At 30.4% G+C, this 18,664-nt stretch overlaps 1 protein-coding gene across 1 annotated transcript in view; it reads left to right on the forward strand.

Annotated features, from left to right (window-relative positions):
• The window catches only part of LOC143431237 (carboxyl-terminal PDZ ligand of neuronal nitric oxide synthase protein), a 51,033-nt gene that overhangs the window by 13,865 nt on the left and 18,504 nt on the right, over positions 1-18,664 (forward strand). The window contains exons 3-6 of the mRNA XM_076907814.1: positions 7,851-7,922; positions 8,009-8,098; positions 10,936-10,997; positions 12,032-12,140. Of these exons, the coding sequence (XP_076763929.1) occupies positions 7,851-7,922; positions 8,009-8,098; positions 10,936-10,997; positions 12,032-12,140 (333 nt within the window). The remainder of the gene's footprint in view (positions 1-7,850; positions 7,923-8,008; positions 8,099-10,935; positions 10,998-12,031; positions 12,141-18,664) is intronic.

Consider the following 18,664-nt stretch of genomic DNA (forward strand, 5'->3'; position numbering starts at 1 on the left):
AACGCATCTAGAAAAAAAGTGATAGCATGCTAGATAGCATATTAGTTGTTTTTTTTTCGCTTTGGAACATTTGAGTAGCTAGAGACAAATGACTGCTATAACAGTCGAAAGATGATTCTTTGAAGACGAAGTATTTATTCTGTATTTTTTCTTGAATTTTAAGTAAATACAATGAATTAGTAAAGCAAATGGCGTATAGTCACGACGGTTATTGCAGTCATTTGCTTTGGGATCAGAAAAAATGACATGGTGAGCAAATGACGATTATAGCAGTTGAAAGTTTTTTGGGAAAAACTGTGGCAAAATGTGATAATTTTCACTTCCAAACATACAACTTACACTCGATTTCATCTGGCAGTCATAAACAATCGAACAAAAATAATGTGTTTCTGAGGACGATCGTGAAGTCAAAAATGTGCGTCAAAGTGTTAAGAGAAATGAGATATGACGTTATTTATACTTAATTTTTATGTAAACTTTTTGTTTATAACTAGTTAGTATTTGATATCTTAAAAAATGCCAATGCTTTGTTCAATTTAATATTGCATCACGATGCCAAGCCTATTGCATTTGAAAAATATAAGGATATGCAACAACTATTGCCTTCTATACCTTCTGTGCATCATGAATATTTCAAAACACTGCCACATGAAGAGCGTAAATACTTAATAATACCAATATATTGTGCTAAGTTTAACAATATATAAATATAATTAACGTTCGTAATAAAAAAATGCTAATCCTATTTTATTTCTTGTTATCATTTATAAGCAAAATTGAATTAATACGAGATATATTTTAAGTAATATTTGTTATTTCAAAATTGCAATTAAATGATATTTACAATTGACTAATTATGAAAATGGTGTAAGTCCATTTGCAGCCTGGAAATTGTAAATTATTCTAGTTAAATTCGCCTAAAGAAATTTATATAATCAAATTACATATTGATAAATTAGTGCAAACATTCCCAGACTTCACATAATTAGCCTATTTTTTTTAATTGTCAGATCTGCTAACATTAAATGTTCTGTAAAAGAAAATTTACTTGCACCACTTTCAAAATAAACGGTCCAATTAGAAATGCGAAATTAAGGTCTGGAGATTGTTCGACTATAGGAAGATACTGATTCAGAATTAATTAGAATATTAATTCGTCTGTAATTGTGCAGTTTCTGTCATGAATTTCAACTTCTTTCATGTTGACGAAACGAATCACTAAAAGTCCTCCTGAGTGCACTCGAGGGACCCAAACAGGGAACAACCTTGAACTTTGGTCGTGATTAGAGAGATTAGGGTCTGGACGTAATCGTAATCTGTGTATTTAAGTGCTGGTTTCTACTACTTATCTGAACATTCCAAATTCTTTCACTATCTATGATTTCATACCCTCTGTTAGTCACTCTTGAACTTTGCTTTTATCTTCTTATCCTTTGTTATCTATATATGTATATATGCAAATATGTATTTTTGTTTTTCAAATTTCCAGATGCTGTGTTTTCTATTCTTAAAATGTTATTTTCTATTAAGCTATTGGTTTAACTGATTAGTGTCTAATAATTCATCAATACCTTTAGAAACGTTTAATATTTTGATAATAGTATAGCGTTGATGGGATTATGTGCAGGTGTAGTAATAGAGTTAATAATTGGATTGTTTAGATATTGCACGATGCAAAAGTATGCAAAATTTCCAAAGTAAAATATACGTACGTTATAAACATTCGCCTTGTTTTACTAAAGTTTATAAAAATATAAACTTGTAATTAAAATGTTAGGGTAATCTATTCTGTATTTTAAGATTTTAATTTTAGATTAAGTATTTTTCTTCCCACTTTTCTCTTTTTTCTGGTGGATTTTATTTTTAAATTGCTTCTTTTTCTCTTTTTAATTAAATTAAGATTTTGATGTATATGCAAACAAATGATTTTCTTTCTAATTTTATACCAAGTTCCTTAATATCTTTCATAACTAATTTACTTCCTGCACAATTGTTAGTCAGGTTGTAGTTAGGATTTTCACGATGTAACTTTCTCATAGGGATTTGCTAACGTTTACTTTCATCCCAGTGGGACGGCTATTGATCTTCGTTTTCATAAGTCCAGGTTACTTTAGACGTTCATTTTATCTGGGAGCTTGACTGATGAGAAGTGCAACAATTTTCAGTGCGATTACCTTTGAACTTGTAAGCTTTCGAGCAAAGTGATGTCCTTTAAAATCTTGCATTTAAACTAAATGAGCAATTTCTTTATTTTTTCCGTGTATCGAAATCTAATTTTAATTTTATTTTTATTTTTTAATGTATATTAAATATGATAATTTACTATATATTAAATATGATATTTTTTTGTATATTAAATATGATTATGTCATATTTAATACACATTACATGTACAATACATTTCTATCATATTTAATATACATATACATACATAATATATTTCTTTATTCTTTCTGTGTATCGAAATCTAATTTTAATTTTATTTTAATTTATTAATGTATATTAAATATCATATGATCATATATAAGGATATATTTTATTTTTTAATGCAATTTTAATTTTATTTTTATTGCTTCTTTTATTTTGGACAATAATACATTTTTCTAGTTATTCAATGGATATACAAATTTTCTTTATTATATAAAAATAAATGTACAATATTATTTTTATTTTTATTGCTTCTTTTATTTTGGACAATAATACATTTTCTATTTTCTCAATAGACGTGATACAAATTTTCTTTATTATATAAAAGTAAATGTATAAATTGCACGTGTGATAAAATTGTTGCCAATTAAAATGGATCGTCAGCGAGTTATTCAGGTGATTCGTTCGAAATATCCCAGTTCTGCATAAGGTTCGTGCTGTTCTCTCGAAATATTCTTCATGCATTGTTAACCACGATCCAACAGCTGCGAATGAAAATACATTTCGCTTAAACGCCGTCCTGCTTTGCGGGTGAAATTTTTCGCCCTAGTAAAGTCACAATAATTTTAGCCACGGATGATTCTCTTGGCTGGGGCGATGTTCGCGTTGCCTTTCTTTCGCGCTATTCGAATAGACCATGAAACTTGGTCACTCTTCGATCGTGCGTTACACTGTGTCCTCTATCTATAGCCAGCTTTATTTAAAATTTCATGATTGTCAGAAGAAAATGTACACTGACTTAAAAAGTATAATCATCCTTTAGAAGTTTGACGAATTTCTGCACATTCTCTTAGTTTATTTTCTTTCTTTTTTGTTAATGTTCTCCTAACGTTAATTTTCTTTTTTTTTCTGTTAATCTTTCTGTTTAACGTAACAAGTGCTTATGTAACGAATTTGAACAGTTGTTATCAATATATAATTGATAATCTTCTTCTTTAAAAAATGAAGGAGCACTTAATCTTCTCCTAATGTTCATTTTCTTTTTTTTTTTTATTAATCTTTTTGTTTATGTAACGAATTTGAACAGCTATTATCAACATATAATTGACAATCTTCTTCTTTAATAAATGAAGGAGCACTTAATGTTCTCCTAATGTTAATTTTCTTTTCACTGAGTTAAAAAGTATAATAATCAACACCAATATCCATAGCATACTTAATTTTGTAATTGGACCATTTATTTTGAAAGCGGTGCAAGTCCATTTTTTTTTATTCAAGAAAATTGAATGTTTGCAGATTTGGCAATTAATAAATATAGGCTAATTATGTGAAGTCTAAGAATGTTTGTACTAATTTACCAATATGTAATTTGATTATATAAATTTCTTTCAGGCGAATTTAACTAGAATAATTTACAATTTCCAGACTGCAAATAGATTTACATCACTTTCATAATTAGTCAATTGTAAATATCATTTAATTTCAATTTTGATGTAACAAATATCACTTAAAATATATCTCGTATTGATCCAAGTTTGTTTATAAATAATAACAAGAAATAAAATAGGATTAGCATTTTTTATTATGAACGTAATTATATTTATATATTATTAAACTTAACACAAAATATTGGTATTATTAATTATTTATGCTTGTGATACAACATTTAAATTGAACAAAGCATAGACATTTTTTAAGATATCAAATACTAACTAGTTATAAATAAAAAGTTTACACTAAATTAAGCATAAATTACGTCATATCTTATATTTTTTAAAAAAGGACTTACACCACTTTTAAAATAAATAATCCAATTCATTAAATCTCTTTACATAGATCAGTTGACCTAAAAAATATGAATTTTCCACAACATTAAGTTAGAATACATTTTACATAAATATATAATGGATATAATAATATTAGCATCATGGATTCAGCGCTTAAGAATAATAATTAAAAAGAAAAAAAATCGTATTAAGTTACTAAGGACGTTCGATATGTAACCTTGATGTAGCTTGTATGCAAATATTTTCTGGTACATTACGTCAGTATGCGGTGTTACTTAGCATGGTATATAAACAAAATAAAAAAGTGAGAGTGAAAGGAGAAGCGCGGGTTTAAATAGCGCTACGATCTCCGTTTTACGATCTAACAATAAATAGTACACTTCGATAGGTTACTTCGTTTGTTGCATCAATCTCGATATCCTCCTATAAAATGTAGAAAAATGTATCTGAGTTCCAGATTAATTCACGTCTTGAAAATTAATACATTTCTCTTGGTTCGTTTTATATGACTATACAATTCAGATTTACTTAGATAAAATTATGAGATTATATATGTAGAATTATATAGAAACTTACACTAAAACTAGAATAGAAATATAGAAATTATAGAAATTATAGAAATTATTAAGGGTTCAAATAGCGCTAATCTCGATATCCTCCTATAGATTATAGAAAAATGTATCTGAGATCCAGATTAATTCACGTCTTGAAAATTAATACATTTCTCTTGGTTCGTTTTATATGACTAAACAATTCAGATTTACTTAGATAAAATCATAAGATTATATATGTAGAATTTTATAGAAACTACATAGAATATTATACTAAAACTAGAATAGAAGTATAGAAATTATTAAGATATTATAGAAATTATTAAGGATTTAAATAGCGCTACGATCTCCGTTTTACGATCTAACAATAAATAGTACAGTTCGATAGGTTACTTCGTTTGTTGCATCAATCTCGATATCCTCCTAAAAAATATAGAGAAATAAATGTATCTAAGATCCAGATTAATTCACGTCTCGAAAATTAATATATTTCTCTTGATTCGTTTTATATGATAAAAACTATAAAAAAAATGATATAAACTATATGGAAAATTATACTGAAACCATATAGAAATTATATAGAAAATTATACTGAAACCATATAGAAATTATATAGAAAATTATACTGAAACCATATAGAAATTATATAGAAAATTATACTGAAACCATATAGAAATTATATAGAAAATTATACTGAAACCATATAGAAATTATATAGAACATATTATATATATAAAATAATATAAATTATAAGTACAGAATTATATAGAAACTTGATCTACATAACATATCCATTTGTCCAATTCTGAACCCAAGAATACATCACAGCTAGGTTAGGATTTTGTATCGAACCCAAGACTTAAAACACATTCTGTAATAAGCATTTATTCTCTTTAGTTCCATTCTATAATATGCATATCTATAGTCTGATCATCTATGGAGTACAGATACAAACTTGTAAGCACTCTTTCGCGTAACTATTGAAATATTTAAGAACTAGTCGCGACGAACATTAGTCGATCCATTCTTACTCGCGATCGATCCTGTTTCTACCCTATTCGAGATGTGTGATCGACTCTCGCACCTTGTACAGTCGCGTGGGAGCAGACCACGTGGCGCGACTGAACACGTGGCCAGGTCATCGTTTCAGTAGGCAACTTCTAAATACGGATTGCTAAATGCGCGTCCAGCCATACATATTTTAAGTCTCTATGGATCTGTGTAACTTTCAAGTAACATATTAATATATCGCATATATCGTTTTACCAAATAATTTTAACACATTGCAGACCAACAACTTTTCTGGAAAATTGACATCATGTGCCCTGCTATTGTTTTGAAAGCGAATATGGAAGTAAAACAATATAAATAAACTTGAATAAATTTTATTTATTATTCAACTCTTGATATTTCTTTTTCATATGATAAAAAGTATAACAATCGCCTACGTGTAATGGCACACCACAAGTTTTACAAATATATCGGGTCTTGGTTGGTCTTACAAGCGAGACACAACTCGAGGTATGCAGAGCAAATAATTACACTACAAGATTTCCAACAGTGCAACGTGAAAACAATAAAAATGCGGAAAAAAAGCTCATTGCGAGTTTACTCGTGAGTAGTCACCAATTCTTGGCCACGAAAACACGAGTTAACTCGTGACTGGTCAGCAATGTGTTAATATATCGACGTTTTACTAAATAATTTAAATTTTTTCATCAGGTGACACATACGTCTTGAAGATAGCTAATAATAATATCAATAAGAGTTGGCAGCATTATTAATCGGAAATAAATCTCAAATTTAATACTTTGCAAAGCATTTGCAGAGTAAAAATAAATTTGGCCCATAGAGGGTTAATAACACTTGGTCATGAAGAACAGATATGTTCAATTACACTTGGTCATGAAGAACAGATATGTTCAATTTAAAAATGTTTCTTTCTAAAAACTTTCAAAGCAATCAATTACTACAAAAAATTATGTAACTTCGCACGAGTTATTATAAATTATATTGCAGGAAGTGTAAGCAGAGATATGTTTAAAGTGCGTGTAATAACAGCATAAATGATACGAAAAAATAGTAATAAATTGCCTGAGACATAATTTTCAAAATATCCAACGTCATTTATGTGGCTCGTAAATATCTTTATCTCCACGTTCGAGCGTCTTGGCGAATCAGAGTAATAAATGGCTAGAACAATTAGGAAAATTGCAGGGAGACTGGAGATAGCTGAGATGACTCAACGTCTCCCAGTCAGAGGATGGAAAACGGTTTGGTATTAAGATTCATCTCGAAAGACAATTTTTATTTAGATAATTGTTGGAAATGGGTTTTATAAATAACTAATAGCAATTTATTTTTCTATAATGTTCTTTGTTTCCACGCACTGGAACTGACCTTTCTCTTGCATTCTCTTTAGAAAACTGAACTAAAATTAAAACACATAGAGCCAATTATCTAAAGCAAACAAAGATAAAACTTAAGCAAAATAAGATAAACTTTAGAAATATATATCTGTAAAGAAATGCCATCTCTTTTCATTCGAGGACAAGAGATTAATTTTTATATTTGGTTTCCAACGAAAACCAACAGTAATATTATAGATAGACGAAAATTAATTGGGAATTTATAAAAGGTCATAGATATTAGTATATATAAAAAATAAATATTAGATAAATTGGTTCGCATAATATATCGTACAATTATCTGATAGTTGTTACTACAAATTTCATATTTCAAATTTCGTGTATGGACACTTGCGACCAACAACCACACTGAACCATTAAAACTTAAAGAGTTCAATATATGAGTTTTTAAAAATTTCTCTTGCAAAACAAGGAATGAACCACGTTAAAGAAAAGATGTTCTCTGATTTTAAAACAATTATCTGATAATTGTTACTACAAAATATTTCAAATTTCGCGTTTGGACACTTGCGACCAACAACCACGCTGAACCATTAAAACTAAAAGAGTTTAGTATATTAATTTAATTTTAGTATATTAGAGTAATTTTTGCAAGTTTCTCTTGCAAAACAAAGAAAAAAAACACGTTAAGAAGGATATTCTCTGATTGAAAAAAATTTTTCTCGACATTGCAAGGTACGATCTCTGATTCTGACTTTAACACATTTTGTCCGCAGTTCATCGGCTCTATGGAGGTTCCTCGACCGACCAGCCGAGTGGAGATCGTGGCGGCGATGCGAAGAATCCGCGTGAGTTCGCATAATCTCTAATTAAACCGCGCTGCGGCGGCTGCCCACGAGCGGTTGGTTTATTTCAGCGTTCATTCTGTCCCCAGTACGAGTTCAAGGCCAAAGGGGTCAAAAAGAAGAAAGTGACGCTGGAGGTATCGGTGGACGGGCTGAAAGTCACTCTTCGGAAGAAGAAGGTAATCGTGCCGTGTATTTACGCGCGAACGTTTACTCTTGCTGCTGTTGCTCGTTCTTGCGTGTCGACCGCTGTTACCACTGGAATTGCTTCTACTTTACTGTTTCTCTGCAATTTTTCTACGAGTGCATCCTCGCGTTCTTAAGATCCCTTCTTTAATCCCTCAACTGTGGGTGACGTTAAGTGTATTCGAGCTTTTAAACTGTTTAGTTTCTGAAATCTCCATTTCGATTTTATATATTTTAATTTCGTCAGTTTTCTTCTTGTGTTTGTCAAGTGCGATCTTTCAGAATGTACTTTTAATTAAGTATTATTCTTCATTTTACTTAGAGGAGTATTAGATTTAATAATTTCAATTTCGTTGCTTTTCTTCTTATGTTTGACAAGTACAGTTTTTCAGAATGTTTTAATTAAGTATTATTCTTCATTTCACTTAGAGGAGTATTAGATTTAATAATTTCAATTTCGTTGCTTTTCTTCTTATGTTTGTCAAGTACAGTTTTTCAGAATGTACTTTTAATTAAGTATTATTCTTCATTTTACTTAGAGGAGTATTAGATTTAACAATTTCAATTTCGTTGCTTTTCTTCTTATGTTTGTCAAGTACAGTTTTTTAGAATGTACTTTTAATTAAGTATTATTCTTCATTTTACATAGAGGAGTATTGGAGTTAACAATTTCAATTTCGTTGCTTTTCTTCTTATGTTTGTCAAGTACAGTTTTCCAGAATGTGCTTTCAATTAAGTATTATTCTTCATTTTACATAGAGGAGTATTAGATTTAACAATTTCAATTTCGTTGCTTTTCTTCTTATGTTTGTCAAGTACAGTTTTTCAGAATGTGCTTTCAATTAAGTATTATTCTTCATTTTACTTAGAGGAGTATTAGATTTAACACGTTGACGCAAATGACGTTTATAGTCGTCCGATCCTTGGCGATATGTAGGCAAATGACGGCTATAGCCGTTTTTAATTAATAAAAAAAGAACAGCGTTAATACGAAGTGTACTAACACATACACTTGTTAATTATTGAGTAACACATCTAGAAAAGAAGTGATAGCATGCCAGACAGCATATTAGTTGTTTTCTTGAGCAAATGACGATTATACCCGTCGAAAGTTTTTTGGGAAAACTGTGGCCAAATGTGATAATTTTCACTTCCAAACATACAATTTACAACCGATTTCATCTGGCAGTCATAAATAATTGAAAAAAAGTGTTTCTGAGGGCGATTGTAAAGTCAAAAATGTGCGTCAACGTGTTAACAAATGGTAGATCAAATATTAAATTTGTAATATTGATTTTAATTAATAATACTGGAGATTAAGTGTGCATTTTAGATTCTTTAAATATCGTCTCATCGAGTTGCAAATAGAGATTTTAGACGCAGAGCAACAAACACTTCGTATCAGTCATTGTCTACAGCAAGTACTTCTGAATGAACTCTTGGTGTGCGTTCTACAATAAATAAACTGAAATACACGTTTGTCTAAAATTCATTGGGACACTAAAAACAGCGTTCGAAAATGCGCTGAACTTGAATGTCGCAGTATTTCACCGCTAACACCACTGTTACTCAAACGGGGTGGCTTCTGATTTATCGCGCCACGCTTTTCGGCTTGTTACGCCAAGATCTAAGAATCAGAGGCAACGGTTTCAAAGAATTCATTGAGAATGTATCCGTGCTTCGTTTCCTCCGATTATCAATGCACAACGCGAGATAACACGATTATTTATAATGCTTGCGCGAATAATTTGCGAAAGTGAGTTACGCGATTTTCTAGATTAAAGAGGCAACATAAGAAACGTGTCTCTTGTAAATTACTTGCGTAAATCTGGTTAGATATTCATGCGAAATAAAATCATGAATATGTTGATACACGCGTAAAACATACATATATATGTATTTTGTTGCATGCGAAATGGAGATTTCTACTTATTATTATCCATAGTAATTATTTAATAAGAATTACGTGTTCTAAGGTAGACAATCTTCACGCGAATAATTTTATTTTCTCTGTGTATATTTGATGCTAAAATTATTTGTACGATAATATTGTTGTTATACAATATACTTACATTATACTTATTATACAATATATATGTTAATATTGCTGCTAAAATTATTTGTACGATAATATTGTATAATATATATATACAGTACACAAATACAATATAGATATTCATGGGACATAAAATCATGAATATGTTGATACACGTGTATTTTGTTGCATGCGAAATGGAATTTCTACTTATTATTATCCATAAGAATTATTTAATAAGAATTACATGTTCCAAGGTAGACAATCTTCACACGAATAATTTAATTTTCTCTGTGTATATTTGATGCTAAAATTATTTGTACGATAATATTGTATAATATATATATATATAGTATTTGTATATATATATACAATATTATATTATAATTATTTGTACGATATATAATATATTAAAATTATATATAATATAATAATATTAATATATAATAATATTAAAATTATTTGTACGATAACATTGTATAATATATATATTGTATTTGTGTATATATATATACAATATATATATTATACGATATTATCGTACAAATAATTTTAGTATCAATATTAGCATATATATTGTATAATAATAAGTTGTGTGATAATATTGTATAACTGTATAATAAGTTACAAGTGTTATTCTAATCTCACTGGCTCGTTCAATTCCAAATGCCGCGAATGCTTTCTAACATTTCTTACTGAATGAAACATCGTGTCACCCCGTCATTCCATTGCTCGAGACCATCCTACGTATTATAGTGGAATTAATGACTCGTTATTTGTTCTGTCTTTTCGCAGAAGAAGCAGCAACAGTGGATGGACGAGAATAAAATATACCTGATGCACCACCCCATATATAGGTAAGGCGAATCGTTCGACTACCTCCTGGGAACAGATCCTTGCACCAGCTCTATCGACGAGAACAAGTTTAGCTACGTCTTTAATTACCACGACTCTCGATCGACGCTTAATTCAAGATTAACTTCCAGTTTCGAGCGATGAAAAATCACGTTCGAACACACCCTCTCGTTTGATACGATGAAACAGCTTCCAATTAATAAATTAATTTGTTCGAACAGAGCAAGTTTGTGTAAAACTTAAACTCGATTGGTAGATATCGCTCGATGCGCGAGAATAAGTCGAGAAATAAATACAGAAGCTGTTTCAAGCGTAGCTGAGAGTCGTTGAGCCGCGTTTGTCCGCGCCAGCGTCAAAGCGTCCGCCACCGGAAGCGCTCTTTTTCTTCCGCGAACGCGCGAGACGCGCATAAATCGCGGAAGACTGAAGGGAATCGCCGCAACGGATTACTCGTTCCGCTGATTGCGACTAATGCTTGGCGCTCTGCTGCGACGATTGATGAATTACTATGTTATATACTTTGCTGGTCGACTACTCTGTAGAGTCTGTGTGGAAAAGACACGCGAGCTCGCGATAACGCTTGCTAATAAAAACTGTTATCTGTTTTTGGATAGTTTTCGTAATGAGAAATGCACGAATTGTTTAAAAATTTTGTTCTATAGTCAGACTGTTTAAGTAATTTTGTTGGAAATTTTGTTCTATAGTCAGACTGTTTAAGTAATTTTGTTGGAAATTTTGTTTGTAAATTTAGAGTAATTGGTTTCTTGTTGCTGCGACGATTGATGAATTACTATGTTATATACTTTGCTGGTCGACTACTCTGTAGAGCGTGCATTAGAAAAGACACGCGAGCTCGCGATAACGCTTGCTAATAAAAACTGTTATCTGTTTTTGGATAGTTTTCGTAATAAGAAATGCACAAATTGTTTAAAAATTTTGTTCTATAGTCAGACTGTTTAAGTAATTTTGTTGGATCTACTTTGTAACGAGTAATCTCTTCTATACGAGATTTACACAGATCAATTTCTTGTTCCAGGATATTCTATGTCTCCCACGATAGTCACGACTTGAAGATTTTTAGCTACATCGCCAGAGATGGAAGCAGTAACACCTTTAAGTGTAACGTCTTCAAGTCTAGTAAAAAGGTGAGTAACGTACTCTCTGATCTTGTTTACTACGTTATTTCGCATTGTGATTTACTAAACTGAATTCGATTCACGTCTGCAGTCATCATTCTTCACGTATTGATATTCAGTGTCTGATAAAACTGTATTTAAATAATTCTGAATAATCAGGGGACATTGTCAATAATTACTTGCTTGAAAACGAGGAACCAGCAAAAGAAATTTGCAATTACATTTCAGACAATGTCAATCTTTTTTCAAAATAGATTGGTACTTAAAATGGCTCAATTCATTAAAAAGATCATAACAAAAATTTCATTCAGTGTAATGGCCTTTTTCAAAATAGATGCCACCTTTCTTCAAAATGGATGAGCACATAAAATGGCTCAATTCATTAAAAAGATTATAAAAAAAATCAATCAATACATGATTTCATTCAAAGCAATGGCCTTTTTCAAAATAGATGCCACCTTTTTCAAAATAGATGCCACCATTTTCAAAATAGATGGACACTTAAAATGGCTCAATAGGGAGCATTAAAAAAATTATAACAGAAATTAATTAACGTCTGATTTCATTCAAAGTAATGGCTTTTTTTTGGTATTGACTTGAATAACTAGAAACGAGAAATTGAAAGACTAATCGCATTGGAACGTTCGTTCTCCGCGTCGCGCATAGTCATCGGACGACGACGCACACCCACAATTACTCACGCGACGCAGGTTTGCGTCGCCTGGCGTTCTATCAAGTCACGTTATTGTAATCCTATAAATAACCAAGTCAACCCTTCGAGCAGCTCTTTCAGCCGCGTGTACACTTTTGCTCTCCGACTTTCGTCCGTCTGTTCCCTTTTTCACTCGACTACTCCTTTTTCCCGCGTTCCACCTCGATGGAGAGCTTCCTGTTCCCGTTTTCGCCTCCGTTCCACGTTTCTTCAGGCCGCGGACCCTTTCCTACACTCGTTCCTTGGTCATTTGCGTTTTTCTAGCTAATCTTCAGGGTCATTTACTTCTGTAGAGGATATTAGATTGCTCTTTGACGATGTCTTGATGCGTTCCACTTCAGATGGATGAAAGGATCAGGAATTATTGTTATATGTTAAGCATCTGTTGATTTGTATAGATTACTATAGATATTTTAATGTGGAATTTATATTTATGTTCCATTTATATTCCATAATATAAGTTTATACTAATTTATATCATTTTGTCGAAATGGAAGAGATATGTAGTGTATGTGATAATTGTTGGTTGTAGAACTAGGAAGTTATAAAAGGTCTTAGTTTAGGAAGTGATAATTAGTTATTGTGGTAGACTTCTTGGGTTTCTATAATTTCTTCTTGATTTTTGGATATTGAATATTTTGGAGTTTTCTAAAATTCATTTGTGATTCGTTTAAATTTTTAAAAGCTATACTCATTAAGACAATAGTGGTTTATAAACACTTTAAAATCTATTTAACTTTAATCTCTATACCATACTATGGTATATACTTGTAAAAGGTCTCAGTTTAGGGAGAGATAACTAGTTATTATGATAGACTTCTTAGGTTTTTACAATTTCTTCTTAATTTTTGGATATTGAATATTTTCTGGAGTTTTTCTAAAATTCATTTGTGAGTAGTTTAGATTTTTAAAAGCCATACTAATTAAGACAATAGTGGTTCATAAACACTTTAAAATCTACCTTACTTTAATCTCAATACCATACTATATTTATTGAAATAGAAATATGTAGTCTATGTCACAATGGTTGGTTGTAGAACTAGGAAGTTATAAAAGGTCTTAGTTTAGGGAGTGATAATTAGTTATTGTGGTAGTCTTCTTGGATTTCTACAATTTCTCCTTATGTTTTGGATATTGGATATTTTCTGGAGTTTTTCTAAAATTCATTTGTGAGTAGTTTAGATTTTTAAAAGCCATATGTAATTAAGACAATAGTGATTCATAAACTCTTTAAAATCTACTTTACTTCAATTCCAATATTATACTATATAAATCCTAATACTATGCTACTTAAAAGAATTCTACATTTAAGTTTCTTAAACTCAGATATTGCATCTGTTTAATTACATTTTCATTTTCAAAAAAATTACATAAAATAGACGCAATGTACATAAATTACAGGGAACACCTGTTTATTCAGAAAATGAAACGAAACATGCAACCACAGAAATAAAACCAGCAACCGTGTTCAGCTTGGAATTTCGAACAGCTTCGATTTCCATTTGATAAAAGGGTTGATAGGGAATCTCGTACGGAACGGAGGATCAGAATAGAACGAGTTTAAGGAAGTGGAGCGTAGAATTCTTTCAAATAAACATTTTATTTGGAGTTTCGTCATTTCTTGTGTACTTTGCGTTACACCCTCGGGTACCATCGTCGATGGTGCTGTTTAAAGCTTGAACAACTGGTATCGCTGGTACAACATGCCACGTTCTGTGCGTCATACACGTTGTCAAGGCGTTAATTTTAACTTGTACAGCCTCGGTTTACAGGAACCCACCGGTAATAAGCTGTTTTAAAAATATTTCACTCGCGCCGGCGAAATACCCCGTACGTTTCGTCGATCCTCGACGCGTTGCCGCGTAAATTATCGTCTGAAAATATTTTGAATACCAGTGGCGCGTACTTTAAATCAACTTCGAGCGAGAAATTATTCCTGGAGTAGCCGTAACGCGGACCTCCATTTTTCTCGACATTTTTTGGCTTTATAAAGCTACTGCGAGCGTTGTTAGAAGAACAATGTGAATGTATCGCTTGTGCTTGAACAATATATGTAATAACAGTGTCTAAAAATTTATAAAAATATATTCAAACCAGAGTTCATTCCTAGCAAAGTCGAATCTCAGATAAAAAATTTTAATATATTGAAATATATTAATATTTTAATAAAATCAAAAATTTAATATATTGAAATTTAAAAAAAAAAATATCGATGATAACAAATTTTAATATATTGAAATACACACCATTTACACCATATGTAATATTTTTAAAATAACAAATTTAATATATTGATATTGATAAAGAAAGATTGGTGATAACAAATTTTAATATATTGAAATATATTACACCAGTTACACCATATGTAATATTTTAATAAAATAAAAAATTTGATATATTAATATTGATAAGAAAAGATTGATAATAACAAATTTTAATATGTTCAAATACATTACACCACTTACATATTATTAACAATGAACAATTTAAGTTCGAAAAGTAGTAAGAATTATGTACAGTGAATAATTTTAATCTGTTAATTCCACATGAAATTTACAAACATTGTTAATTATATATTGATGAGTATAGTGTAATTTTAATAAGCATATTAACAATGAATAATTTAAGTTCGAAAATTAATAAGAATTATCTACAGTGAATAATTTTAATCTATTAATTCCACATGAAATTCACAAACATTGTTAATTATATATTTATAAGTACAGTCTAATCTTAATGAGCATGGTCATAATTAATTGACAAACATTCCAATAGAATAATAGTGCTAATTAATGAAGAAGTTGTCCGTCTTTCAAATTTATCTTCGTTACATTTTATTAACGTTCTGCCCTACTTTTTCATTGTTTTCAGTGAAATTATTATTTTTCCGAAATGGGTTCTCATAAGTTTCAGAAACGGCTGGCTAGAAATAGAGCGAGCAGTACAGCTAGAACTCAGCTGAGAGATTTTCTGTGTATGTGTGTGTGTGTATGCTGTGAGCTAATGTTTAAAGTTCCTTCGCCGTTAATGTTGCCGGGACCACGCGGCAGAAAGAGCCTTTTTCACTTTCCAAGTGTTCTTGAAAAGTTTCGCAGCGTGCACGATTTCGAAATCTTCTCTCGCCAACGTTTCTTCTCGAACATCCTTTGAGACTGCTGCGTTGTACTCTTTAATAATCATCCTTTGGAAGATTTTGACGAATTTCTGCATATTCTCTTAGTTTATTTTCTTTTTTTTTTAATCTTTTTGTTTATGTAACGAATTTTAACAGCTGTTATCAATATATAATTGACAATCTTCTTTTTTAAAAAATGAAGAAGGACTTACTGTTCTCCTAATGTTCATTTTCTATTTTTTTTTTTATTAATCTATTTGTTTAACGTAACAAGTGTTTATGTAACGAATTTTAACAGCTGTTATCAATATATAATTAATAATCCTCTTCTGTAGAAAATGAAGGAGCACTTAATGTTTTCCTAATGTTAATTTTCTTTCTTTTTTATTAATATTTTTGTTTATGTAACGAATTTGAACAGCTGTTATCAACATATAATGGATAATCTTCTTCTTTAAAAAATGAAGAAGCACTTAATGTTCTCCTAATGTTAATTCTCTTTTTTTTTTTACTAATCTTTTTGTTTATGTAATGAATTTGAACAGCTGTTATCAACTTATAATTGATAATTTTCTTCTTTAAAAAATGAAGGAGGACTTAATGTTCTCCTAATGTTAATTTTCTTTTTTTTTTTAATCTTTTTGTTTATGTAACGAATTTGAACAGCTGTTATCAATATATAATTAATAATCTTCTTCTTTAAAAAATGAAGGAGTACTTAATGTTCTCCTAATGTTCATTTTCTTTTTTTTTTTTATTAATCTTTTTGTTTGACGTAACAAGTATTTATGTAACGAATTTGAACAGCTGTTATCAATATAAAATCGATCATCTTCTTCTGTAAAAAATGAAGGACTGTTTAATGTTCTTTTTTTAAGTAATCGTTGCTCGTTTGTTTTTTTTTTTTTGCAAGGTTTAAAGTTTTTTTACAACGTTCAACCAAAGACGTTTTGCGCGATGGTTAAACACAGACCGAATTCGCTCCGCAAACGTCGATGTAGCAATCCTCGAAGATGTTTGGTCGTCCATTAAAGTTCAAGGCTCGCTGTAAAATAACGCGGTGCCGCCATTTGTCGTCCAGGAAATAAACACGGACGTTTGCGGTTCGAAAAGTGATTTGGCGCGCCGGCGAAGCTCTCATTCGAGGTGTGTTTTCCCGCCTAAAAATAGTCAATTCCTCGAATGAATTAAATTCTGTGTATTTCGCACGGGGAACTTTTCACGTCCCGGCTGATACGAGTCTGTCAATCATTTTAATTTCCTTTGCTGGATTCTTTAGAAGAAATTGCGCAAGTTGAACGGTGCTTAAGGAACTTGTGATCATTTTCACAAGGAAATGGAATGGATTAAGCGTGTGATTGAATTAATAGATTTCATAAGACGTAAATGAATCGTATTGATCTGAAATTGAAGCAGATTTGTTGTAAATTTCCAATTTTTAATTTATATTACTTTAGAATTTAATTTAATTACATTACTTTAGGGCAGGCTTCAAGTTTAAACAAAATGTGTCTTCAAGTTATACTGTGTTAATCTACTTGAATTTCTATTGATCTTAAAACAATTGTGGTTGTTTGATTAAATTTTTTTTTTATTTTTGTTGAACGAAATATGTTTGCACTACAGTATTGGCAATTTAAATTCACCCTTTTGCAAATCAAATTCAGCTTTTTCCAAATTAAATTCACTACTTAGTACTCACACAGTACCTTTGCAATTTAAGTACTGGTCAAATTCAGAAGAATTTTCATTTTTCTTTTTTATTTCACAAGACTGAGACACCTTTTTCTAACACCATATTCACCAATGTTGAACCCCATTAAAAAAGTATTCTTCAAAATAAAATTTTATGTGAGAAATATACTAGCTGAAACTTAAAATACCACTACTATTATACCCACAAATTGTTATAATTGTTATATGAATATTACCATCCCGCTGCTGTAGAGGAACCATTATAGGTTAAATTATCTAATTAATTAACCGAGCTATACTTTAAATAAGTATCTACCTCTTTGAATGAAACTTTTTACTTCTTATCAACTAGTTTACATTTACTGTTTCTTTAAATCAAGTATTTAAGTAGAAGTACATTATAGGCTAAATTATCTAATTAATTAACCGAGCTATACTTTAAATAAACATCTACCTGTTTAAATGAAACTTTTTACTTCTTATCAACTACTTTACATTTACAGTTTCATTAAATCAAATATTTAAGTAGAAGTACTTAACTTATAAACAGATGAATGTAACTTACAAAAGGGTGAATTTAAAACACTAATACATAAGTACACAAATACACTGGGCTCTTAAATTAATGCAATTTACCAAAAAGTGAATTTAAAACGCCAATACATATGTACACAGATACACTGGGCTTCTAAAAAGAATCCTACAAATCATTCTTCGTTACTCTTCCTCCAATACTGAAGCATTTCCAAAAAAAAAGAAAACCAATGATAGTCATCTCTTCCAATCAAAATGTACGCGTGTACGTGGAATGGTAGACGTGGCTGGTTATCATCGTATAAGTACTTAACTTACAAACAGATGAATGTAACTTACAAAAAGGTGAATTCAAAACGCTAATACATATGTGCACAGATACACTGGGCTCTTAAATGAATGTAATTTACAAAAATGTGAATTTAAAACACCAATACATATGTATACAAATGCATTGGGTTCTTAAATGAATGTCAT

Source organism: Xylocopa sonorina, chromosome 17, assembly GCF_050948175.1.
Source record: "Xylocopa sonorina isolate GNS202 chromosome 17, iyXylSono1_principal, whole genome shotgun sequence".
Classification (NCBI taxonomy): domain Eukaryota; kingdom Metazoa; phylum Arthropoda; class Insecta; order Hymenoptera; family Apidae; genus Xylocopa; species Xylocopa sonorina.